Genomic DNA, 27,742 nt, shown 5'->3' on the forward strand with positions numbered 1-27,742 from the left:
ATGAGGAGGGAGGGCCCGGGCACAAGAGCTTACAATCTATGAGGAGGGAGGGCCTGGGCACAAGAGCTTACAGTCTATGAGAAGGGAGGGCCCGGGCACAAGAGCTTACAGTCTATGAGGAGGGAGGGCCTGGGCACAAGAGCTTACAATCTATGAGGAGGGAGGGCCCGGGCACAAGAGCTTACAATCTATGAGGAGGGAGGGCCTGGGCACAAGAGCTTACAGTCTATGAGGAGGGAGGGCCCGGGCACAAGAGCTTACACTCTATGAGGAGGGAGGGCCCGGGCACAAGAGCTTACAATCTATGAGGAGGGAGGGCCTGGGCACAAGAGCTTACAGTCTATGAGGAGGGAGGGCCCGGGCACAAGAGCTTACACTCTATGAGGAGGGAGGGCCCGGGCACAAGAGCTTACAATCTATGAGGAGGGAGGGCCCGGGCACAAGAGCTTACACTCTATGAGGAGGGAGGGCCCGGGCACAAGAGCTTACAGCCTATGAGGAGGGAGGGCCTGGGCACAAGAGCTTACAGTCTATGAGGAGGGAGGGCCCGGGCACAAGAGCTTACACTCTATGAGGAGGGAGGGCCCGGGCACAAGAGCTTACAATCTATGAGGAGGGAGGGCCTGGGCACAAGAGCTTACAGTCTATGAGGAGGGAGGGCCCGGGCACAAGAGCTTACACTCTATGAGGAGGGAGGGCCCGGGCACAAGAGCTTACAATCTATGAGGAGGGAGGGCCCGGGCACAAGAGCTTACACTCTATGAGGAGGGAGGGCCCGGGCACAAGAGCTTACAGCCTATGAGGAGGGAGGGCCCGGGCACAAGAGCTTACAGCCTATGAGGAGGGAGGGCCCGGGCACAAGAGCTCACGCTCAGATTTTTTTTGTTCTGTGTGAACACTGACGGCATCTTGTTGTAATAACACTCGGCCGCCACTAGAGGGTAGACGAGCAGCAGACACTACACGGAGCTGCACTTCCGGCCTCCTCTGTAGTTCTGCAGGGGGTGTAGTAAGATGGCGGCTCCTCACTTCCGGTGGCCGCGCTCAGGAGTTTCGCCTTGTGCTGAGTGATGGAGAAGTGTCAGAGCCCTGAGAGCCGCGGCCGCTGCTGAGCCCTGTCCGGTCCTGTCCGGGGAGTCTGGTGAGCGCTGCCCGGGCGGGTAATACATGACGTCCATGTGCCTTCTATGGGGCGGCCATACTGCCAGTGCTGGGACTTGTAGTCCCCCCGTGTGGTCCCTGCAGATCCCTGTCAGTCATTAACCCCTTCCTGCCACAACCTTCTCATCTTCGTGTTTTATTCGCCTTCTTTCCTCTCAGACGTAACTTCATTTATTGTTTAGTGTCCTCCAATAACCCGGAGAAGGAAAAACCTTCAGAATGGACCGAAATGACAGAAACCTCATTGTCTGATTATTATATTATCAGTATTATTATTTATCATTATTATTATTATTATTATATTATTATTATATTATCAGTATTATTATTTATCATTATTATTATTATTATATTATTATTATATTATTATTATTGGGGGGTTTTAGGTTTTGGAGTTGACAATGATTACAGTGAGATGTTCTTCATTTTGTTGGAGCTGATCCCAAATTTATATTTGTCTTTTCCCGGCGCGGTCCGGTCCTTCAGCCCCAGTGTCTCCCGGCACGGTCCGGTCCTGCTGCTCCGGTGTCTCCCGGCACGGTCCGGTCCTTCAGCCCCAGTGTCTCCCGGCACGGTCCGGTCCTGCTGCTCCGGTGTCTCCCGGCACGGTCCGGTCCTGCTGCTCCGGTGTCTCCCGGCGCGGTCCGGTCCTGCAGCCCCATATCTCCCGGCACGGTCCAGTCCTGCAGCTCCGGTGTCTCCTGGCACGGTCCGGTCCTGCTGCTCCGGTGTCTCCCGGCACGGTCCGGTCCTTCAGCCCCAGTGTCTCCCGGCACGGTCCGGTCCTGCTGCTCCGGTGTCTCCCGGCACGGTCCGGTCCTGCTGCTCCGGTGTCTCCCGGCGCGGTCCGGTCCTGCAGCCCCAGTGTCTCCCGGCGCGGTCCGGTCCTGCAGCCCCAGTGTCTCCCGGCGCGGTCCGGTCCTGCAGCCCCGGTGTCTCCCGGCGCGGTCCGGTCCTGCAGCCCCAGTGTCTCCCGGCGCGGTCCGGTCCTGCAGCCCCGGTGTCTCCCGGCGCGGTCCGGTCCTGCAGCCCCAGTGTCTCCCAGCACGGTCCGGTCCTGCAGCCCCAGTGTCTCCCGGCGCGGTCCGGTCCTGCAGCCCCAGTGTCTCCCGGCGCGGTCCGGTCCTGCAGCCCCAGTGTCTCCCGGCGCAGTCCGGTCCTGCAGCCCCAGTGTCTCCCGGCGCGGTCCGGTCCTGCAGCCCCAGTGTCTCCCGGCGCGGTCCGGTCCTGCAGCCCCGGTGTCTCCCGGCGCGGTCCGGTCCTGCATCCCCATATCTCCTAGCGCGGTCCAGTCCTGCAGCCCCAGTGTCTCCTGGCGCGGTCCGGTCCTGCAGCCCCAGTATCTCCGGCACGGTCCGGTCCTGCAGCCCCAGTGTCTCCTGGCGCGGTCCGGTCCTGCAGCCCCATATCTCCCGGCACGGTCCAGTCCTGCAGCTCCGGTGTCTCCCGGCGCGGTCCGGTCCTGCAGCCCCATATCTCCCGGCACGGTCCAGTCCTGCAGCCCCAGTGTCTCCCGGCGCGGTCCGGTCCTGCAGCCCCAGTGTCTCCCGGCGCGGTCCGGTCCTGCAGCCCCAGTGTCTCCCGGCGCGGTCCGGTCCTGCAGCCCCAGTGTCTCCCGGCGCGGTCCGGTCCTGCAGCCCTGGTGTCTCCCGGCGCGGTCCGGTCCTGCAGCCCCATATCTCCTAGCGCGGTCCAGTCCTGCAGCCCCAGTGTCTCCTGGCGCGGTCCGGTCCTGCAGCCCCAGTATCTCCGGCACGGTCCGGTCCTGCAGCCCCAGTGTCTCCTGGCGCGGTCCGATCCTGCAGCCCCATATCTCCCGGCACGGTCCAGTCCTGCAGCCCCAGTGTCTCCCGGCGCGGTCCGGTCCTGCAGCCCCATATCTCCCGGCACGGTCCAGTCCTGCAGCTCCGGTGTCTCCTGGCACGGTCCGGTCCTGCTGCTCCGGTGTCTCCCGGCACGGTCCGGTCCTGCTGCCCCAGTGTCTCCTGGCACGGTCCGGTCCTGCTGCTCCGGTGTCTCCCGGCACGGTCCGGTCCTGCTGCCCCAGTGTCTCCCAGCGCGGTCCGGTCCTGCAGCCCCAGTGTTTTCCTCTGCACGTGTGACTACTGTGGCCACTGATGAGGTCAGTCCCTCTGATGTCCCCAAGTCCTTTCCTTAGGACGCTGATTGACCTTAGTGGTCACTTGAATCATTGGCCTAAGGCAAGGGACCCAGAATGTCACAGCGGGCGAGGACATCAGACAGCTGAGCAGCAGGACTGGACCGCGCTGGGAGACTCCAGGACAGGGAAGGGTTTTTTTTGGTGGGAAGGCGGTGCACCTCCCTGACCTAATTTACAAAAAAAATGCTGGACAAGCACTGCGGCAGAGCGGGCGGGGTTAGCGGAGTATTTGGGGCACTGAGGCAGAGTGGGCGGGGTTAGCGGAGTATTTGGGGCACTGAGGCAGAGTGGGCGGGGTTAGCGGAGTATTTGGGGCACTGAGGCAGAGTGGGCGGGGTTAGCGGAGTATTTGGGGCACTGGGCGGGGGTTAGCAGAGTCCTGGACTGGCTTAGCACCGAGCGGTGGATTGGGGAGTCCGCTGAAGCAGCGCTGCTCCGGCAGCCTCCCCTCACGCTCAGGCAGAGAGCAGGTCCTCTCCGTGCCTGCGAACGCCGCTAAGCCCCGCCCCCCTTTGCTTCGCCCCACCTCCTTCGCTCCGCCACGCCCCCTCCGCTCTGCCCCCTCCTCCGGGGGGGGGAGGCTTTCTGTCGTTCGCCTCGGGCGGCGAAAGGGGTAGGTTCACCCCTGGTCAGACAGTGTGTGTGTGTGTGTGTATATATATATATATATATATATATATATATATACTGTGTGTGTGTGTATATACTGCGTGTATATATATATTTTCTGTGACGTCTTTCCTCTGGCAGATGTGATCAGTGTGACGAGTAATGTCTTTGTGCTTTCTTGCAGTCTTGTGCGTGATGGACGGCGCGGCGGTGTCGGTGCGCCGCGACCTGCGAGACATCATCACTGAGTTGGCGGAGGTCGCTGACGCCGACAGACTGCTGGAGGTTCTGTCCAGGGCCAGACGTTACTTTGGAGGAGGCGAGAACCCGCCGTCTGCTCAGGAGATTGCGGAGTTTAACAAATTCCATTACACCCCCCTGCTTAGGACGTTGTTGGCTAATATGGGACCGCAGTGGTGCGACCTTCTCACGGCGGAACGTTTGGATCTGTGGGACAATTATTTTTTGGAGGGTCCAGCAGACCAGGCCTTCCTAGTGTTGTTGGACAGCCTGGTGTCAAAGTGAGTATCCAGATAAGGTAGATTGTGTACTAGGGGATCGGCCATGTCCCCCCCCTCCTCCTCACTATCCTGGGCCTGGCTGCAGCAGGAGCCTCCCCCCATAACTGCCGGCCATACTGGTAGCGTCTCCGAACAGTCCTGATAATAAGTTATTAGAATAACATACTTGTAGTCCTCATGAAATATCGGCGTCTTCTCTCAAAACTCTACTGTTCAGAAGACGGGCCACGTGGGACTCTACTGTTCAGAAGATGGGCCACGTGGGACTCTACTGTTCAGAAGACGGGCCACGTGGGACTCTACTGTTCAGAAGACGGGCCACGTGGGACTCTACTGTTCAGAAGACGGGCCACATGGGACTCTATTGTTCAGAAGACGGGCCACGTGGGACTCTATTGTTCAGAAGACGGGCCACGTGGGACTCTACTGTTCGGAAGACGGGCCACATGGGACTCTATTGTTCAGAAGACGGGCCACGTGGGACTCTATTGTTCAGAAGACGGGCCACGTGGGACTCTACTGTTCAGAAGACGGGCCACATGGGACTCTATTGTTCAGAAGACGGGCCACGTGGGACTCTATTGTTCAGAAGACGGGCCACGTGGGACTCTATTGTTCAGAAGACGGGCCACGTGGGACCTACTGTTCAGAAGTCGGGCCACGTGGGACCTACTGTTCAGAAGTCGGGCCACGTGGGACCTACTGTTCAGAAGACGGGCCACGTGGGACTCTACTGTTCAGAAGACGGGCCACGTGGGACTCTACTGTTCGGAAGATGGGCCACGTGGGACTCTACTGCTCGGAAGACGGGCCACGTGGGACCTACTGTTCAGAAGACGGGCCACGTGGGACCTACTGTTCAGAAGTCGGGCCACGTGGGACCTACTGTTCAGAAGTCGGGCCACGTGGGACCTACTGTTCAGAAGACGGGCCACGTGGGACTCTACTGTTCAGAAGACGGGCCACGTGGGACTCTACTGTTCGGAAGATGGGCCACGTGGGACCTACTGTTCAGAAGACGGGCCACGTGGGACTCTACTGTTCAGAAGACGGGCCACATGGGACTCTATTGTTCAGAAGACGGGCCACGTGGGACTCTACTGTTCGGAAGACGGGCCACGTGGGACTCTACTGTTCAGAAGACGGGCCACGTGGGACCTACTGTTCAGAAGTCGGGCCACGTGGGACCTACTGTTCAGAAGTCGGGCCACGTGGGACCTACTGTTCAGAAGACGGGCCACGTGGGACTCTACTGTTCAGAAGACGGGCCACGTGGGACTCTACTGTTCAGAAGACGGGCCATGTGGGACCTACTGTTCAGAAGACGGGCCACGTGGGACCTACTGTTCAGAAGACGAGCCACGTGGGACTCCTTTTCTCACCTCAGTTACATACAGACCTCACGGGTGATTTTTAACATTCCAGGGGTAACTAAGAAAGACTTTTCACCCCTTCCTGATAATTCGGTGGGTTTGGTGAACATTGTGGTGCCGGAGCCTCGTGAGGACAATACGCGCCCGGTCTCCAGTGTCTTCATCCATTGCCATGAGGAATTACAGAGGAGCGCGTTATTGGCCTCCTGTTTGAGTGAATGAGAGCTGCAGTCCCGGCCACCTCTGTGGTCCCAGCTGTTGTCAGTTTGGGGGCTCCTTTACATGTTGATGTCCTGCCTTGTATCTGTTGATGTGTTCGGTGCCTCTGCGTTGCGATGACCCGCGTTCCTCTCGTTGCAGGCCGTGTCTCCGCCTTGATCGCTGTGTCCACGTCTTGGAGAAGTTCTTGCAGCGCGGCGCTCTGGCCAGGATCATCTGGGAGGTTTGTCGGCAGCAGCTGGAGGCGAAGCCGACCCCGATCTTACACGAGACTCTGCTGACCCGGATCTGCAACTTCCCCGACCACACGGCCAACTGTCTGCAGAAACAAAATAAGTCCCTGTTCTATCCTAAGAACTACTATCCGCTGGTGGGGAAGGCGATCCTGCACGTGCTGCACATGGTCTCCGCCTCTCTGAGAGGTACATGTACTGCAAATACACACGTGCTGCACATGGTCTCCGCCTCTCTGAGAGGTACATGTACTGCAAATACACACGTGCTGCACATGGTCTCCGCCTCTCTGAGAGGTACATGTACTGCAAATACACACGTGTGCACATGGTCTCCGCCTCTCTGAGAGGTACATGTACTGCAAATACACGCGTGCTGCACATGGTCTCCGCCTCTCTGAGAGGTACATGTACTGCAAATACACGCGTGCTGCACATGGTCTCCGCCTCTCTGAGAGGTACATGTACTGCAAATACACGCGTGTGCACAGGGTCTCCGCCTCTCTGAGAGGTACATGTACTGCAAATACACGCGTGTGCACAGGGTCTCCGCCTCTCTGAGAGGTACATGTACTGCAAATACACGCATGTGCACAGGGTCCGACTGACTGGAGCCAGTGCCGGGAGAGGCCAGTCCGGTTATTTATTGTTTCCCTGAATCCCATCTGATATTTGGTTGTTATTCCTGACAAATCTCCCCACAGCCTTAGAATAGGGGGCGCTATAGGACACTACAGGCTGATGGGGAGATATTCTCCCCCCCCCCCCCCGTCCTCCCCTCCCCCACTAACGCTCTTCTCTCTTTCCTAGAAGGTAAAGGCTGCTCCATCTCCTTCATATCTCAGCTCCTGGGGAAGGTCGGTATCCTGCGCCGCCATCGTGAGTATCGGGGAACTTGTCCAAATATCCTGTACCCCTGTAATGTAAAGGGGCAGCAGTCCTATATAGGATATCAGATAGATAGGTTACTGTCACCAGACCCAGCATATCACCCCAGCCCTGCAGATAGATAGGTTACTGTCACCAGTACCCAGCATATCACCCCAGCCCTGCAGATAGATAGGTTACTGTCACCAGAACCAGCATATCACCCCAGCCCTGCAGATAGATAGGTTACTGTCACCAGAACCAGCATATCACCCCAGCCCTGCAGATAGATAGGTTACTGTCACCAGAACCAGCATATCACCCCAGCCCTGCAGATAGATAGGTTACTGTCACCAGAACCAGCATATCACCCCAGCCCTGCAGATAGATAGGTTACTGTCACCAGACCCAGCATATCACCCCAGCCCTGCAGATAGATAGGTTACTGTCACCAGACCCAGCATATCACCCCAGCCCTGCAGATAGATAGGTTACTGTCACCAGAACCAGTATATCACCCCAGCCCTGCAGATAGATAGGTTACTGTCACCAGAACCAGCATATCACCCCAGTCCTGCAGATAGATAGGTTACTGTCACCAGAACCAGCATATCACCCCAGCCCTGCAGATAGATAGGTTACTGTCACCAGACCCAGCATATCACCCCAGCCCTGCAGATAGATAGGTTACTGTCACCAGACCCAGCATATCACCCCAGCCCTGCAGATAGATAGGTTACTGTCACCAGAACCAGCATATCACCCCAGCCCTGCAGATAGATAGGTTACTGTCACCAGAACCAGCATATCACCCCAGCCCTGCAGATAGATAGGTTACTGTCACCAGAACCAGCATATCACCCCAGCACTGCAGATAGATAGGTTACTGTCACCAGACCCAGCATATCACCCCAGCACTGCAGATAGATAGGTTACTGTCACCAGACCCAGTATATCACCCCAGCCCTGCAGATAGATAGGTTACTGTCACCAGAGCCAGCATATCACCCCAGCCCTGCAGATAGATAGGTTACTGTCACCAGAACAGCATATCACCCCAGTCCTGCAGATAGATAGGTTACTGTCACCAGACCCAGCATATCACCCCAGCCCTGCAGATAGATAGGTTACTGTCACCAGAACCAGCATATCACCCCAGCCCTGCAGATAGATAGGTTACTGTCACCAGAACCAGCATATCACCCCAGCCCTGCAGATAGATAGGTTAGTGTCACCAGAACCAGCATATCACCCCAGCCCTGCAGATAGATAGGTTAGTGTCACCAGAACCAGCATATCACCCCAGCCCTGCAGATAGATAGGTTACTGTCACCAGAACCAGCATATCACCCCAGCCCTGCAGATAGATAGGTTAGTGTCACCAGAACCAGCATATCACCCCAGCCCTGCAGATAGATAGGTTACTGTCACCAGAACCAGCATATCACCCCAGCCCTGCAGATAGATAGGTTACTGTCACCAGACCCAGTATATCACCCCAGCCCTGCAGATAGATAGGTTACTGTCACCAGAGCCAGCATATCACCCCAGTCCTGCAGATAGATAGGTTACTGTCACCAGACCCAGCATATCACCCCAGCCCTGCAGATAGATAGGTTACTGTCACCAGAACCAGCATATCACCCCAGCCCTGCAGATAGATAGGTTACTGTCACCAGACCCAGCATATCACCCCAGTCCTGCAGATAGATAGGTTACTGTCACCAGACCCAGCATATCACCCCAGCCCTGCAGATAGATAGGTTACTGTCACCAGAACCAGCATATCACCCCAGTCCTGCAGATAGATAGGTTACTGTCACCAGACCCAGCATATCACCCCAGCCCTGCAGATAGATAGGTTACTGTCACCAGAACCAGCATATCACCCCAGCCCTGCAGATAGATAGGTTACTGTCACCAGAACCAGTATATCACCCCAGCCCTGCAGATAGATAGGTTACTGTCACCAGACCCAGCATATCACCCCAGCCCTGCAGATAGGTTACTGTCACCAGAACCAGTATATCACCCCAGCCCTGCAGATAGATAGGTTACTGTCACCAGACCCAGCATATCACCCCAGCCCTGCAGATAGATAGGTTACTGTCACCAGACCCAGCATATCACCCCAGCCCTGCAGATAGGTTACTGTCACCGGAACCAGTATATCACCCCAGCCCTGCAGATAGATAGGTTACTGTCACCAGAACCAGTATATCACCCCAGCCCTGCAGATAGATAGGTTAGTGTCACCAGAACCAGCATATCACCCCAGCCCTGCAGATAGGTTACTGTCACCAGAACAGCATATCACCCCAGCCCTGCAGATAGATAGGTTACTGTCACCAGAACCAGCATATCACCCCAGCAGTGCAGATAGATAGGTTACTGTCACCAGACCCAGCATATCACCCCAGCCCTGCAGATAGATAGGTTACTGTCACCAGACCAGCATATCACCCCAGCCCTGCAGATAGATAGGTTACTGTCACCAGAACCAGCATATCACCCCAGTCCTGCAGATAGATAGGTTACTGTCACCAGAACCAGCATATCACCCCAGCCCTGCAGATAGATAGGTTACTGTCACCAGACCAGCATATCACCCCAGCCCTGCAGATAGATAGGTTACTGTCACCAGACCCAGCATATCACCCCAGCCCTGCAGATAGATAGGTTACTGTCACCAGAACCAGTATATCACCCCAGCCCTGCAGATAGATAGGTTACTGTCACCAGAACCAGCATATCACCCCAGCCCTGCAGATAGATAGGTTACTGTCACCAGAACCAGTATATCACCCCAGCCCTGCAGATAGATAGGTTACTGTCACCAGAACCAGTATATCACCCCAGCCCTGCAGATAGATAGGTTACTGTCACCAGAACCAGTATATCACCCCAGCCCTGCAGATAGATAGGTTACTGTCACCAGAACCAGTATATCACCCCAGCCCTGCAGATAGATAGGTTACTGTCACCAGAACCAGTATATCACCCCAGCCCTGCAGATAGATAGGTTACTGTCACCAGAACCAGCATATCACCCCAGCCCCGCAGATAGATAGGTTACTGTCACCAGAACCAGCATATCACCCCAGCCCTGCAGATAGATAGGTTACTGTCACCAGAACCAGCATATCACCCCAGCCCTGCAGATAGATAGGTTACTGTCACCAGACCCAGCATATCACCCCAGCCCTGCAGATAGATAGGTTACTGTCACCAGAACCAGTATATCACCCCAGCCCTGCAGATAGATAGGTTACTGTCACCAGAACCAGCATATCACCCCAACCCTGCAGATAGATAGGTTACTGTCACCAGACCCAGTATATCACCCCAGCCCTGCAGATAGATAGGTTACTGTCACCAGACCCAGTATATCACCGCACCCTTCAGATTCACCAGGCAAAACCCTTATGCAGGTGACCCTAACCTATCTATCTGTGGGGCTGGGTCCTTGTGACAGCCTCCCTATAATACTACATTTCCCAGTAAGATCCCAGCAGTAAGACCTCTTGTTTCCCGCCATTGCTTCTCTCATGTGACGCTCCCTTTTACGTGGATGACCTTGTCTGGTCTCTTACAGGGGAGCTGTACTCCGCGCTGTTACCTCGGCTGACCGAGCTTGTCCAGTCTGACTGTATCTTTCAGAGGATGTGTTGGAGAATGTTTGAGTCTGTGCCTGACCGCTGGTTGGAGCCGGTGGTGGTCGGGGTTGTGGAGATGGTAAATGGGTAAGTGGGAGACCGTGTCCCCTAGTGCGGGCGCTCCGCATGTCCTGACATCTTACAGATGTCCTCCGTCTTACCTCTTACGTCTTACCTCTTACGTCTTACCTCTTACGTCTTACCTCTTACGTCTTACCTCTTAGGTCTTACCTCTTACATCTTTGTCTTCCCAGGCCGGTCATTCTCTCCCACTTAATCGGTGATCTGGTCCTGAAGAATAGGAAGGTTGAGTTCATATTTTGTCAGAAGTTGATGTTTTTGCAGTATGGTCACAAGGTACTGTTCACACTGTGCTGTTTCTTTATGGTCCCCTTATTCCTCCCCCCTCTTTATATTCTGCACCCCGTTATTCAGCGCTGTACTTGTGTGACTGGTGAGGATTTCATACTCTTGCATTTCCCTATCAGAAGGAGACGATGATCTGCGTTCTGGGATACATGGCAATGAGTTTATCTCGCCGCCCGATGCTGGTCAAGGTGGGTACCCCTGTGTGTTGTGCTGGCCGTACCCTTAGATTAGGTTTAGGGTGAAGACTTGTTTGGCCAACACCTCTTCACCATACATACAAGCTCCGCCTGGCCGAGGGTCCATGTGCAGGGGGCGTTTGGCCATGTACCCCATATGGTAAAACTAAGGGTCATGGGGGTCTTAATGGCCTCGTCCACCAGCTGGTCAGTGCGGGTGTCGGTATTGGACTCCGACAAGTCTGAAGGATCGATTATCAATGTTGTAGTTATAGAAAACCTATTTAATACATAAAGTATAACAAGGAAAGTCATTAATGGCGGATGGTGGAGATTCCTTAGTCCTATAGTGCGGGGCTTAGTAATGTGTAGGGAGCGATGCCAGGTCTCCGCTGATCATGTGATGGGCGCACTGACCTGCAGGGAGTGATGCTGGGTCTCCGCTGATCATGTGATGGGCGCACTGACCTGCAGGGAGTGATGCCGGGTCTCCACTGATCATGTGATGGGCCCACTGACCTGCAGGGAGTGATGCCAGGTCTCCGCTGATCATGTGATGGGCGCACTGACCTGCAGGGAGCGATGCCGGGTCTCCACTGATCATGTGATGGGCGCACTGACCTGCAGGGAGTGATGCTGGGTCTCCGCTGATCATGTGATGGGCGCACTGACCTGCAGGGAGTGATGCCGGGTCTCCACTGATCATGTGATGGGCCCACTGACCTGCAGGGAGTGATGCCGGGTCTCCACTGATCATGTGATGGGCGCACTGACCTGCAGGGAGCGATGCCGGGTCTCCACTGATCATGTGATGGGCGCACTGACCTGCAGGGAGTGATGCCAGGTCTCCGCTGATCATGTGATGGGCCCACTGACCTGCAGGGAGTGATGCCAGGTCTCCGCTGATCATGTGATGGGCCCACTGACCTGCAGGGAGTGATGCCGGGTCTCCGCTGATCATGTGATGGGTGCACTGACCTGCAGGGAGTGATGCCAGGTCTCCGCTGATCATGTGATGGGCGCACTGACCTGCAGGGAGCGATGCCGGGTCTCCACTGATCATGTGATGGGCGCACTGACCTGCAGGGAGCAATGCTGGGTCTCCACTGATCATGTGATGGGCGCACTGACCTGCAGGGAGCAATGCTGGGTCTCCACTGATCATGTGATGGGCGCACTGACCTGCAGGGAGTGATGCCAGGTCTCCGCTGATCATGTGATGGGCCCACTGACCTGCAGGGAGCGATGCCGGGTCTCCACTGATCATGTGATGGGCGCACTGACCTGCAGGGAGCGATACTGGGTCTCCGGCACTGTGTACATTAGAGACTCTCTCGAGTGGGGCTGACGCTGTCATGTGAAGTGTAATGTCTTCTTTATCCAGATCCTGAAGACTCTTCTTGAAGTGTGGTCCTCTGACGGTGTGGTCAGACACTCGGCGCATCCTCTGCTCCATCACATCAGTCGCTCCATTTTTATTTGTTTGAGTCTGTTAAGTAAAGAAGAGGTTCACACCTGCAAGCAAGGTAAGAGCCTGTCCAATATGGCCGCCCTCCTGTGTCCAGACTGTTGTTATATAACTCCCATTTAATTTGCCTCTCTCCTCCTACATGGACCCCAGAGGTCCTCCTGGCCTTGACCTCCGGGACTCCCCTGTATTTGGAAAGTTCTCTTCCTTCTGTCAGATTCTTGGGAATGGTGGTCGCCGAACGTCTGAGCAAATACATAGACGCCGGAGGTTCCAGCCTGTCTTTCGAGGTAAGATTCCTATATGGAAACCCTAAAATGTGTCCTGCTGACTGGATGTAGTAATGTGCTGGAGCGAAGATGGGCGAATATTCATGATAACAATGTATATACATAGATTACATGTCCTGAGTTACATCCTGTATTATACTCCAGAGCTGCGCTCACTATTCTGCTGGTACAGTCACTGTGTACATACATTACATTACTTATCCTGTATTATACTCCAGAGCAGCGCTCACTATTCTGCTGGTACAGTCACTGTGTACATACATTACATTACTTATCCTGTATTACACTCCAGAGCTGCGCTCACTATTCTGCCGGTGCAGTCACTGTGTACATACATTACATTACTTATCCTGTATTATACTCCAGAGCTGCGCTCACTATTCTGCTGGTACAGTCACTGTGTACATACATTACATTACTTATCCTGTATTATACTCCAGAGCTGCGCTCACTATTCTGCTGGTGCAGTCACTGTGTACATACATTACATTACTTATCCTGTATTATACTCCAGAGCTGCACTCACTATTCTGCTGGTGCAGTCACCGTGTACATACATTACATTACTTATCCTGTATTATACTCCAGAGCTGCGCTCACTATTCTGCTGGTGCAGTCACTGTGTACATACATTACATTACTTATCCTGTATTATACTCCAGAGCAGCGCTCACTATTCTGCTGGTACAGTCACTGTGTACATACATTACATTACTTATCCTGTATTATACTCCAGAGCTGCGCTCACTATTCTGCTGGTGCAGTCACTGTGTACATACATTACATTACTTATCCTGTATTATACTCCAGAGCTGCGCTCACTATTCTGCTGGTACAGTCACTGTGTACATACATTACATTACTTATCCTGTATTATACCCCAGAGCTGCGCTTACTATTCTGCTGGTACAGTCACTGTGTACATACATTACATTACTTATCCTGTATTATACTCCAGAGCTGCGCTCACTATTCTGCTGGTGCAGTCACTGTGTACATACATTACATTACTTATCCTGTATTATACTCCAGAGCTGCGCTCACTATTCTGCTGGTACAGTCACTGTGTACATACATTACATTACTTATCCTGTATTATACCCCAGAGCTGCGCTCACTATTCTGCTGGTGCAGTCACTGTGTACATACATTACATTACTTATCCTGTATTATACTCCAGAGCTGCGCTCACTATTCTGCTGGTACAGTCACTGTGTACATACATTACATTACTTATCCTGTATTATACCCCAGAGCTGCGCTCACTATTCTGCTGGTGCAGTCACTGTGTACATACATTACATTACTTATCCTGTATTATACTCCAGAGCTGCGCTCACTATTCTGCTGGTACAGTCACTGTGTACATACATTACATTACTTATCCTGTATTATACCCCAGAGCTGCGCTCACTATTCTGCTGGTGCAGTCACTGTGTACATACATTACATTACTTATCCTGTATTATACTCCAGAGCTGCACTCACTATTCTGCTGGTGCAGTCACCGTGTACATACATTACATTACTTATCCTGTATTATACTCCAGAGCTGCGCTCACTATTCTGCTGGTGCAGTCACTGTGTACATACATTACATTACTTATCCTGTATTATACTCCAGAGCTGCACTCACTATTCTGCTGGTACAGTCACTGTGTACATACATTACATTACTTATCCTGTATTATACTCCAGAGCTGCGCTCACTATTCTGCTGGTGCAGTCACTGTGTACATACATTACATTACTTATCCTGTATTATACTCCAGAGCTGCGCTCACTATTCTGCTGGTGCAGTCACTGTGTACATACATTACATTACTTATCCTGTATTATACCCCAGAGCTGCGCTCACTATTCTGCTGGTGCAGTCACTGTGTACATACATTACATTACTTATCCTGTATTATACTCCAGAGCTGCACTCACTATTCTGCTGGTACAGTCACTGTGTACATACATTACATTACTTATCCTGTATTATACTCCAGAGCTGCGCTCACTATTCTGCTGGTGCAGTCACTGTGTACATACATTACATTACTTATCCTGTATTATACTCCAGAGCTGCGCTCACTATTCTGCTGGTGCAGTCACTGTGTACATACATTACATTACTTATCCTGTATTATACTCCAGAGCTGCACTCACTATTCTGCTGGTACAGTCACTGTGTACATACATTACATTACTTATCCTGTATTATACTCCAGAGCTGCGCTCACTATTCTGCTGGTCACTGTGTACATACAATAGCAGAGAATGTTGCGGGTGTACATGTGGGTAATATAACACTACTAGCAGTTACCCGCGACTTCGTCTGTGGGTTGGCAGTGGCGCTGAACCGCTTATATTTCTTGTCCCCCCCATCTCTGCCCCCAGATTCATGTCCCCCCCTTCATCTGCCCCCATCTTTGCCCTCAGTTTCTTGTCCCCCCCATCTCTGCCCTCAGTTTCGTGTCCCCCCCCCCCCTTCATCTGCCCCATCTGTGCTCCCAGTTTCTTGTCCCCCCCCCCCCTACATTGGCCTCAGTGTAGTTGGAGTCACCTTGCCACGTTCCCCCGCCGCTCGCTCGCTGCACATAGTTGTCGGGCGGCTGTCTGCGTGTGGCATATATGAGGCTGAGCGGGGGCCGGCGTCAGGTTGCTATGACAGCCGGAGCCTCGCGCTGCCTCCCTGGCCTGTCAGTCTTTCGCTTGTATTGCAGCCTAGGCAGGTAGACTGTAATACAGGCGCCGGTATTATACAGTGCAGTGCCGAATACCGGCGCCTCTATTGCAGTGTACGTGCCATACGCAGCCAGCCGCCCGACACCTATGTGCAGCGAGCGAGAGGAGAGAGCGGCGGGGGAGTGCGGCAAGGTGAGTCCAACTACACTGGGGCCAATGTGGGGGGGGGGGGGGGGGGGGGCATGAGGCTGGAGAATGTGGCTGATCCCTGGGAACTGCACTGACCTGTTATGTGTAGTGTGGGGTGCAGCAGCCTCCTCCTTAGCCGTCCGCGAGCTGTGTAGGTGGCCTGGGATAGCTGAGGCGCCGGGACCATGTGGGCGGCCGCCATCTTGCTCACTGTGTCCCTGCGCAATCGGCACGCCCACATTCAGCCCCCAACCTATGGTGCCGCAGCCCTGGCTCCAGAGCCCCGCCCACAGCCTGCCCTGAACCAATAGGAGGTGCGTGCACAGACCAGGGCTGGCGGAATGCCAGCTACTGCAGCCGAGCCCGGAGGGGTCTTTGGAGGGTCACGGTGGTGATTTGGGGTGAGTGACCCACATTTAAAGTAGCCTATTACCTTTTCCTGGGCAATATGTAGGTGTGTGTGAAATTTCCCCAAAATCCTTTCAGCTGTTTGGCTGTGATTGAGGAACAAACATCCGAACACACAAACTATTAATAGGATAATCACACTACTGCTTTGTTTCCGTTGCTCTGGTCCATTGGGGTGTGGCCCTATAACATGGCGGTAACACTGGGGGCCCGGGGGACATTACTCACTATAATGGGGTCCATGCGGTGGCGGTGGAGAACATCCGGAGCGCAGGCGTGACCGTGGCGTGACCCCGCTGACTGTCTGTAAATCCTCCATGTTGCAGTATGAAGAGACCGGTGAAATCAAGGAGCTGAAGTCTCTGATAAGCCCGTATGTGATTGAGGCGATGAGTCCGGTGAAGGGTCTGGATCCATCCCAGAGGTACCAGAGGGGGAGGAGGGGTGCGCTGCCGGCCGTGTGACCCTTCTGCTCCCGCTATAATACGGTCTATTATTGTCTCACAGCTCTCAGTGCAGCGCTGAACCCTACGAGGAAGGTGAACAGAAGGAGCCCAAACCTGACCCCTGCTCGGACTCTGACCTGGACAGGTAACGAAGGGTTAATAAGGGGCCCTAATAATCGGGACCCCAGAAGGAAACAAGGACCAGCTGTTATGTAGTAATCTACGGTGTTATTATATGGAATTATATTGTAGTGTTCTATGGAATCCATATGGCCGTATTATTAGGGGCTGTAGAACACTGTATGGTGGTATCATGTGACCTGTATATAGCAGTGTGTCATATTATCTGGGCGCTATATAGTGGTATTATATATGCTGTATATGGCAGTATTATCTGGGCACTACATAGTGGTATCATAGTGGTGCACAGCGCCGGGCCCTAAGGATCAGTGGGGCCCCAGATTAGACCCTTGTCCTCAGTGGGGCCCCAGATTACACCCTTGTCCTCAGTGGGGCCCCAGATTAGACCCTTGTCCTCAGTGGGGCCCCAGATTAGACCCTTGTCCTCAGTGGGCCCCAGATTAGACCCTTGTCCTCAGTGGGGCCCCAGATTAGACCCTTGTCCTCAGTGGGGCCCCAGATTAGACCCTTGTCCTCAGTGGGGCCCCAGATTACACCCTTGTCCTCAGTGGGGCCCCAGATTACACCCTTGTCCTCAGTGGGGCCCCAGATTAGACCCTTGTCCTCAGTGGGGCCCCAGATTAGACCCTTGTCCTCAGTGGGCCCCAGATTAGACCCTTGTCCTCAGTGGGGCCCCAGATTAGACCCTTGTCCTCAGTGGGGCCCCAGATTAGACCCTTGTCCTCAGTGGGGCCCCAGATTAGACCCTTGTCCTCAGTGGGCCCCAGATTAGACCCTTGTCCTCAGTGGGGCCCCAGATTAGACCCTTGTCCTCATTGGGGCCCCAGATTAGACCCTTGTCCTCAGTGGGGCCCCAGATTAGACCCTTGTCCTCATTGGGGCCCCAGATTAGACCCTTGTCCTCAGTGGGGCCCCAGATTAGACCCTTGTCCTCAGTGGGGCCCCAGATTAGACCCGTGTCCTCAGTGGGGCCCCAGATTAGACCCTTGTCCTCATTGGGGCCCCAGATTAGACCCTTGTCCTCAGTGGGACCCCAGATTAGACCCTTGTCCTCAGTGGGGCCCCAGATTAGACCCGTGTCCTCAGTGGGGCCCCAGATTAGACCCTTGTCCTCAGTGGGGCCCCAGATTAGACCCTTGTCCTCAGTGGGGCCCCAGATTAGACCCTTGTCCTCAGTGGGGCCCCAGATTAGACCCTTGTCCTCAGTGGGGCCCCAGATTAGACCCTTGTCCTCATTGGGGCCCCAGATTAGACCCTTGTCCTCAGTGGGGCCCCAGATTACACCCTTGCCCTCAGTGGGGCCCCAGATTACACCCTTGTCCTCAGTGGGGCCCCAGATTACACCCTTGTCCTCAATGGGGCCCCAGATTACACCCTTGTCCTCAATGGGGCCCCAGATTACACCCTTGTCCTCAGTGGGGCCCCAGATTAGACCCTTGTCCTCAGTGGGGCCCCAGATTACACCCTTGTCCTCAGTGGGGCCCCAGATTACACCCTTGCCCTCTGCTTGTCTCCTGTGCTTTGGTTTTTCTATGTTCTCCTCCATCCCAGTGACGATGACCTGACCCCGTATGACATGAGTGGCGACACCGAGCTGAAGAAAAGCAAAGTCCCCGCGTATATCCGGGACGCCATAGAAGGTGGGATAGAATATATACGTAGCTATATGTACCTAGGTAAATTATGCAAATGTCTTCTCCAGGATGTAATTAGGAGAGCAGTGCCCCTGTATACCGCCCTCTAGGGGCTGCCCCCTTATCATGCATTAACAAGCCTACTGACATGATGCAGGGTTTATTGCCAAACTAGCACCAGATTCTCAGCTGTGGACAGCGCTGTTTCGGTCTTTTGGACCTCGTCAGCCTAGGGCAGGGATACAGAGTGAGAGACTATAGACCAGGGTCAGGGGATAATCGTACACATCAGGGAGAGTGTGGGCTACATAGGTGTACGGAGACTTACAAGGCATTCCTGCTCCGCTAGGGATTCTGGGTAAAATATATGCAAATCTCTTCTCCGGGATGTAATTAGGATACATGTACCTGGTCTCACCGCCATGGCCTAGTCTATTCTTTAGCTTAGTCCTTCCTGTATTTCCCCAGCGCTGATGTCAGAAGATCTGGAAAAGCTGGAGGTGACCATGAGCTCAATGTCCGGCCTGATCCGATCGAACCCCTCCGCCACCAAAGAGGTAAGAGAGGGGGGGGGGGGGGTAAGGAGGGACTCCGCACTATACGTGACCTGCTCCGTAACGATCCCTATATGTGACCTCGTGTGTGGTAAAGATTCCTTGGCTATCGTCTTTGATAGGTCAGCACTGAACTGGTCAAAATTCTCTTACACCTCGATGAGCGCCCGGGCGTGGAGAACTTCATAGCGCTGAGATATTCTGCCATGGTCTCTGTCACCGTTATTGATCCCGTACCGGTAAGTACCGGCAATAATCGCTTCAAGGGATGTAGTAAGGAGCCTGGAAGAAATCGCAACTCACCTGGTGATGGCGCTCATACACGGGTATAATGGCCGCTCTCTGGTGATGGCGCTCATACACACGTATAATGGCCGCTCATACACAGGTATAATGGCCGCTCTCTGGTGATGGCGCTCATACACAGGTATAATGGCCGCTCTCTGGTGATGGCGCTCATACACAGGTATAATGGCCGCTCTCTGGTGATGGCGCTCATACACAGGTATAATGGCCGCTCATACACAGGTATAATGGCCGCTCTCTGGTGATGGCGCTCATACACAGGTATAATGGCTGCTCTCTGGTGATGGCGCTCATACCCACGTATAATGGCCGCTCTCTGGTGATGGCGCTCATACACAGGTATAATGGCCGCTCTCCGGTGATGGCGCTCATACACAGGTATAATGGCCGCTCATACACAGGTATAATGGCCGCTCTCTGGTGATGGCGCTCATACCCACGTATAATGGCCGCTCTCTGGTGATGGCGCTCATACACAGGTATAATGGCCGCTCTCCGGTGATGGCGCTCATACACAGGTATAATGGCTGCTCATACACAGGTATAATGGCCGCTCTCTGGTGATGGCGCTCATACACAGGTATAATGGCCGCTCATACACAGGTATAATGGCCGCTCTCTGGTGATGGCGCTCATACACAGGTATAATGGCCGCTCTCTGGTGATGGCGCTCATACCCACGTATAATGGCCGCTCTCTGGTGATGGCGCTCATACCCACGTATAATGGCCGCTCTCTGGTGATGGCGCTCATACCCACGTATAATGGCCGCTCTCTGGTGATGGCGCTCATACACAGGTATAATGGCCGCTCTCTGGTGATGGCGCTCATACACAGGTATAATGGCCGCTCTCTGGTGATGGCGCTCATACACAGGTATAATGGCCGCTCTCTGGTGATGGCGCTCATACCCACGTATAATGGCCGCTCTCTGGTGATGGCGCTCATACACAGGTATAATGGCCGCTCTCTGGTGATGGCGCTCATACACAGGTATAATGGCCGCTCATACACAGGTATAATGGCCGCTCTCTGGTGATGGCGCTCATACACAGGTATAATGGCCACTCTCTGGTGATGGCGCTCATACACAGGTATAATGGCCGCTCTCTGGTGATGGCGCTCATACACGGGTATAATGGCCGCTCTCTGGTGATGGCGCTCATACACAGGTATAATGGCCGCTCTCTGGTGATGGCGCTCATACACATGTATAATGGCCGCTCTCTGGTGATGGCGCTCATACACAGGTATAATGGCCGCTCTCTGGTGATGGCGCTCATACACAGGTATAATGGCCGCTCTCTGGTGATGGCGCTCATACACAGGTATAATGGGCGCTCTCTGGTGATGGCGCTCATACACAGGTATAATGGCCGCTCATACACACGTATAATGGCCGCTCATACACAGGTATAATGGCCGCTCTCTGGTGATGGCGCTCATACACAGGTATAATGGCCGCTCTCTGGTGATGGCGCTCATACACATGTATAATGGCCGCTCTCCGGTGATGGCGCTCATACACAGGTATAATGGCCGCTCATACACAGGTATAATGGCCGCTCTCTGGTGATGGCGCTCATACACAGGTATAATGGCCGCTCTCTGGTGATGGCGCTCATACACGGGTATAATGGCCGCTCTCTGGTGATGGCGCTCATACACAGGTATAATGGCCGCTCTCTGGTGATGGCGCTCATACACAGGTATAATGGCCGCTCTCTGGTGATGGCGCTCATACACAGGTATAATGGCCGCTCATACACACGTATAATGGCCGCTCATACACAGGTATAATGGCCGCTCTCTGGTGATGGCGCTCATACACAGGTATAATGGCCGCTCTCTGGTGATGGCGCTCATACACATGTATAATGGCCGCTCTCCGGTGATGGCGCTCATACACAGGTATAATGGCCGCTCTCTGGTGATGGCGCTCATACACAGGTATAATGGCCGCTCTCTGGTGATGGCGCTCATACACGGGTATAATGGCCGCTCTCTGGTGATGGTGCTCATACACGGGTATAATGGCCGCTCTCTGGTGATGGCGCTCATACACAGGTATAATGGCCGCTCTCTGGTGATGGCGCTCATACACGGGTATAATGGCCGCTCTCTGGTGATGGCGCTCATACACAGGTATAATGGCCGCTCTCTGGTGATGGCGCTCATACCCACGTATAATGGCCGCTCTCTGGTGATGGCGCTCATACACGGGTATAATGGCCGCTCTCTGGTGATGGCGCTCATACACGGGTATAATGGCCGCTCTCTGGTGATGGCGCTCATACACAGGTATAATGGCTGCTCTCTGGTGATGGCGCTCATACACGGGTATAATGGCCGCTCTCTGGTGATGGCGCTCATACACACGTATAATGGCCGCTCTCTGGTGATGGCGCTCATACACGGGTATAATGGCCGCTCTCTGGTGATGGCGCTCATACACAGGTATAATGGCCGCTCTCTGGTGATGGCGCTCATACACAGGTATAATGGCCGCTCTCTGGTGATGGCGCTCATACACGGGTATAATGGCCGCTCTCTGGTGATGGCGCTCATACACAGGTATAATGGCTGCTCTCTGGTGATGGCGCTCATACACGGGTATAATGGCCGCTCTCTGGTGATGGCGCTCATACACAGGTATAATGGCCGCTCTCTGGTGATGGCCGTTCATACACAGGTATAATGGCCGCTCTCTGGTGATGGCGCTCATACACAGGTATAATGGCCGCTCTCTGGTGATGGCGCTCATACACGGGTATAATGGCCGCTCTCTGGTGATGGCGCTCATACACGGGTATAATGGCCGCTCTCTGGTGATGGCGCTCATACACAGGTATAATGGCCGCTCTCTGGTGATGGCGCTCATACACAGGTATAATGGCCGCTCTCTGGTGATGGTGCTCATACACAGGTATAATGGCCGCTCTCTGGTGATGGCGCTCATACACAGGTATAATGGCCGCTCTCTGGTGATGGCGCTCATACACAGGTATAATGGCCGCTCATACACAGGTATAATGGCCGCTCTCTGGTGATGGCGCTCATACACAGGTATAATGGCCGCTCTCTGGTGATGGCGCTCATACACAGGTATAATGGCCGCTCTCTGGTGATGGCGCTCATACACAGGTATAATGGCCGCTCTCTGGTGATGGCGCTCATACCCACGTATAATGGCCGCTCTCTGGTGATGGCGCTCATACACATGTATAATGGCCGCTCTCCGGTGATGGCGCTCATACACAGGTATAATGGCCGCTCTCTGGTGATGGCGCTCATACACGGGTATAATGGCCGCTCTCTGGTGATGGCGCTCATACACAGGTATAATGGCCGCTCTCTGGTGATGGTGCTCATACACAGGTATAATGGCCGCTCTCCGGTGATGGCGCTCATACACAGGTATAATGGCCGCTCTCTGGTGATGGCGCTCATACACAGGTATAATGGCCGCTCTCTGGTGATGGCGCTCATACCCACGTATAATGGCCGCTCTCTGGTGATGGCGCTCATACACAGGTATAATGGCCGCTCTCTGGTGATGGCGCTCATACACGGGTATAATGGCCGCTCTCTGGTGATGGCGCTCATACACTGGTATAATGGCCGCTCATACACTGGTATAATGGCCGCTCTCTGGTGATGGTGCTCATACACAGGTATAATGGCCGCTCTCTGGTGATGGCGCTCATACACAGGTATAATGGCCGCTCTCTGGTGATGGCGCTCATACACAGGTATAATGGCCGCTCTCCGGTGATGGCGCTCATACACAGGTATAATGGCCGCTCATACACAGGTATAATGGCCGCTCTCTGGTGATGGCGCTCATACACAGGTATAATGGCCGCTCTCCGGTGATGGCGCTCATACACAGGTATAATGGCCGCTCATACACAGGTATAATGGCCGCTCTCTGGTGATGGCGCTCATACACGGGTATAATGGCCGCTCTCTGGTGATGGCGCTCATACACAGGTATAATGGCCGCTCTCTGGTGATGGTGCTCATACACAGGTATAATGGCCGCTCATACACAGGTATAATGGCCGCTCTCTGGTGATGGCGCTCATACACAGGTATAATGGCCGCTCTCTGGTGATGGCGCTCATACACAGGTATAATGGCCGCTCTCTGGTGATGGCGCTCATACACAGGTATAATGGCCGCTCTCTGGTGATGGCGCTCATACACAGGTATAATGGCCGCTCTCCGGTGATGGCGCTCATACACAGGTATAATGGCCGCTCATACACAGGTATAATGGCCGCTCTCTGGTGATGGCGCTCATACACAGGTATAATGGCCGCTCTCCGGTGATGGCGCTCATACACAGGTATAATGGCTGCTCATACACAGGTATAATGGCCGCTCTCTGGTGATGGCGCTCATACACAGGTATAATGGCCGCTCATACACAGGTATAATGGCCGCTCTCTGGTGATGGCGCTCATACACAGGTATAATGGCCGCTCTCTGGTGATGGCGCTCATACCCACGTATAATGGCCGCTCTCTGGTGATGGCGCTCATACACAGGTATAATGGCCGCTCTCTGGTGATGGCGCTCATACACAGGTATAATGGCCGCTCTCTGGTGATGGCGCTCATACACGGGTATAATGGCCGCTCTCTGGTGATGGCGCTCATACACAGGTATAATGGCCGCTCTCTGGTGATGGTGCTCATACACAGGTATAATGGCCGCTCATACACAGGTATAATGGCCGCTCTCTGGTGATGGCGCTCATACACAGGTATAATGGCCGCTCTCTGGTGATGGCGCTCATACACAGGTATAATGGCCGCTCTCTGGTGATGGCGCTCATACACAGGTATAATGGCCGCTCTCTGGTGATGGCGCTCATACACAGGTATAATGGCCGCTCTCCGGTGATGGCGCTCATACACAGGTATAATGGCCGCTCATACACAGGTATAATGGCCGCTCTCTGGTGATGGCGCTCATACACAGGTATAATGGCCGCTCTCCGGTGATGGCGCTCATACACAGGTATAATGGCCGCTCATACACAGGTATAATGGCCGCTCTCCGGTGATGGCGCTCATACACAGGTATAATGGCCGCTCATACACAGGTATAATGGCCGCTCTCTGGTGATGGCGCTCATACACAGGTATAATGGCCGCTCATACACAGGTATAATGGCCGCTCTCTGGTGATGGCGCTCATACACAGGTATAATGGCCGCTCTCTGGTGATGGCGCTCATACCCACGTATAATGGCCGCTCTCTGGTGATGGCGCTCATACACAGGTATAATGGCCGCTCTCTGGTGATGGCGCTCATACACAGGTATAATGGCCGCTCTCTGGTGATGGCGCTCATACACAGGTATAATGGCCGCTCATACACAGGTATAATGGCCGCTCTCTGGTGATGGCGCTCATACACAGGTATAATGGCCGCTCTCTGGTGATGGCGCTCATACACAGGTATAATGGCCGCTCTCTGGTGATGGCGCTCATACCCACGTATAATGGCCGCTCTCTGGTGATGGCGCTCATACACATGTATAATGGCCGCTCTCCGGTGATGGCGCTCATACACAGGTATAATGGCCGCTCTCTGGTGATGGCGCTCATACACGGGTATAATGGCCGCTCTCTGGTGATGGCGCTCATACACGGGTATAATGGCCGCTCTCTGGTGATGGCGCTCATACCCACGTATAATGGCCGCTCTCTGGTGATGGCGCTCATACACAGGTATAATGGCCGCTCTCTGGTGATGGCGCTCATACACAGGTATAATGGCCGCTCTCTGGTGATGGCGCTCATACACAGGTATAATGGCCGGTTGTAGCGGTGATTCCTCCATGTACAGTCTGTGACTTTTCTGTCGGACATGTTTGGGGTTTATCTATAACTTGTTGTTCTTTTTCTTGTCCAGGTGTCTCAGTATCTTACCGGAGAATTCTACTCCTTGAACTACAGCCTGCGCCAGCGCATGGACATATTGGATGTACGTCTAGAAGAGGTTTATGTGACCGCAGGGTCAGACTACACCGGCGCTGTTATCATGGAGACACGGGGCTGTAAAGATGCTAAAATCTTGTGAATGGAATACTTTACATGTCGGGTTTCCACACAGTTGCTTTGGGTGTCCTTGTCCCTGGGGATGACGTGTTACCCGTTACACGGGGTCTCCTGCCGTGTGTAGTATGACGCACAATCCTCCTCACTTACACAGGAATCCGTCTCTTTGTCCATCAGGTTTTAGCGACGGCAGCTCAGGAACTCGCAGAATCTGCCAACCCAGAAAAAGCAGAGACCCCCGAGACAGCGGCATCACCGGACCTACAGTCCACAAGCAGTGCCCGCGGGGACGGGAAGGACGAGGCGTCTCCTGTAGACTGGAGGAAGATTGTAGAGGAGCGGATCGCCAGCAAGACCCGCCGCTTTGCCAAGGTATCCGCTAGAGCGATTCTATTGGCTGATCAGTAACTTCCTGTAAGAGATCCTGTAACAGGAAGTAATCTCTAGTAATCCTGCCGCGCGTACAGACAGTATACAGCCAGTGCTGACCCCAGAGTGACAGTGTAATGTTGTGTCCGCATCCTTATTGTAGGGTCAAACCAGCACGACCGTGGCCGCAGCACCCAACAGATTCCACGCCGTGGCCGGACACTTCTTCTTCCCACTGGTCCAGCACTACGACAGGTACGTTACATGCAGATATATCCTATATACACACATGTATGACCATCGCCCGCTTCTCCTGTCCCCAGTCAGTGGCCTCCGCGCTCTCTGTTTGGGGTCTTGTCCAAGAGATCGAACAATTAAACTTGCTGAAGAAAATGTTATGAAGTAAAATCCACATATACAAAAAAATAATTGCGGAAGTTTAGACCCCCCCCCCCGCCATGGTACCGGATCTGCGCCAGGCATGTAAGGGTTAAATGACCACAGTCAGCAATTCCCGGATCACAGCTGTGATGAGCAGGGCCCGGGTGTCGGACCAGATCAGCGGGGCCCGGGTGTCGGACCAGATCAGTGGGGCCCGGGTGTCGGACCAGATCAGTGGGGCCCGGGTGTCGGACCAGATCAGTGGGGCCCGGGTGTCGGACCAGATCAGCGGGGCTCGGGTGTCGGACCAGATCAGCGGGGCCCGGGTGTCGGACCAGATCAGCGGGGCTCGGGTGTCGGACCAGATCAGCGGGGCTCGGGTGTCGGACCAGATCAGCGGGGCCCGGGTGTCGGACCAGATCAGCGGGGCCTGGGTGTCGGACCAGATCTGCAGCTTCAGCGCCACAGGCCGTGTGACCTCACAATTATTGGTGACATGACCTGGCCGCAGCTCGGTGCCCTCCAGTGAATGTATAAATGTGCCGCTGGTAAGTAGTGAAGAGGCGGCAGCGCTGCTGATCGGGGTCGGGAGGTCGGGGGGTGCACCCAGGGGTTCATGTAATGTCACTATTACCCCCTCACATTCATCCTAATAATAGAGATATAGAAGAATATACAGAGTCCTCAGCAGTGTCATTCCTACCGCCATGCGGCTGTATACCTGTGTGCTTCTATAACATGATCTATAGGTCTAGTCCTGCTGCGCAGCTCACACCAGGGACTGAGCTGAAGGACAATTTCATGCTTTTCTTCCAGGCCTGTGGTGACATTTGACCTCCTGGGGGACGATCGCCTGGTCCTGGGAAGACTGGTCCACACGCTCGGCATCCTGATGCATCTGGCCCTACATGCCACGGTAATGTCTGTGCAGAGGAGTCCTGTATTGTAGGTGTCTGCTGCACAGGACACATGGACTAATGACATCACTAGTCCTGGTATATCAGCTCCACATATAGTATATACATATAGATGTATACCGCTATGTATATAGCTCCACATATAGTACAGATGTATACCGCTATGTATACAGCTCCACATATAGTACAGATATATACCGCTATACTGTATACTGCAGATATATACCGTCTCTGCTGACCTGATTCTGCTCTTGCTCCGTCCCAGATTGCGTCTCAGATGGGGAAGGCGTTGCTGGAGTTTATTTGGGTCCTTCGCTTTCACACTGACCCGTGAGTATAAATCACACCACAATGATGGCGGCGTCACGTACTGTCCGTCTATTCCATGCAGCGCATCACTCTACGCCACTGTTCACATCTGCATTGGAGTCATAGTGGCCGTTAAAAAATGTCAGATGTGCAAGTCCTGCGGGTGCCCTGATATATACCTCATGTATACTGCTGTACGTGTGCCCTGATATATACCTCATGTATACCTGCTGTACGT

The 27,742-nt window shown here is 53.9% G+C and overlaps 1 protein-coding gene across 4 annotated transcripts in view; it reads left to right on the forward strand.

The window, feature by feature from the left end:
- Positions 1–1,026: 1,026 nt before the first annotated feature.
- TELO2 (telomere maintenance 2) overlaps positions 1,027–27,742 on the forward strand; it is a 33,443-nt gene continuing 6,727 nt past the window's right edge. The window contains exons 1-19 of one of the 4 annotated variants that reach the window (XM_075283880.1): positions 1,027–1,141; positions 4,116–4,452; positions 6,186–6,466; positions 7,088–7,156; positions 10,740–10,887; positions 11,055–11,157; positions 11,289–11,357; positions 12,730–12,871; positions 12,967–13,103; positions 16,700–16,797; positions 16,881–16,964; positions 18,512–18,600; positions 19,063–19,151; positions 19,271–19,387; positions 25,383–25,454; positions 25,706–25,900; positions 26,061–26,152; positions 27,095–27,194; positions 27,461–27,525. In XM_075283880.1, the coding sequence (XP_075139981.1) occupies positions 4,127–4,452; positions 6,186–6,466; positions 7,088–7,156; positions 10,740–10,887; positions 11,055–11,157; positions 11,289–11,357; positions 12,730–12,871; positions 12,967–13,103; positions 16,700–16,797; positions 16,881–16,964; positions 18,512–18,600; positions 19,063–19,151; positions 19,271–19,387; positions 25,383–25,454; positions 25,706–25,900; positions 26,061–26,152; positions 27,095–27,194; positions 27,461–27,525 (2,276 nt within the window). In that variant the 5' untranslated portion in view covers positions 1,027–1,141; positions 4,116–4,126. The remainder of the gene's footprint in view (positions 1,142–4,115; positions 4,453–6,185; positions 6,467–7,087; positions 7,157–10,739; positions 10,888–11,054; positions 11,158–11,288; positions 11,358–12,729; positions 12,872–12,966; positions 13,104–16,699; positions 16,798–16,880; positions 16,965–18,511; positions 18,601–19,062; positions 19,152–19,270; positions 19,388–25,382; positions 25,455–25,705; positions 25,901–26,060; positions 26,153–27,094; positions 27,195–27,460; positions 27,526–27,742) is intronic. The other 3 variants (XM_075283881.1, XM_075283882.1, XM_075283883.1) reach the window with 3 other exon arrangements.

The sequence above is a fragment of the Leptodactylus fuscus genome, chromosome 8, assembly GCF_031893055.1.
Source record: "Leptodactylus fuscus isolate aLepFus1 chromosome 8, aLepFus1.hap2, whole genome shotgun sequence".
Lineage (NCBI taxonomy): Eukaryota > Metazoa > Chordata > Amphibia > Anura > Leptodactylidae > Leptodactylus > Leptodactylus fuscus.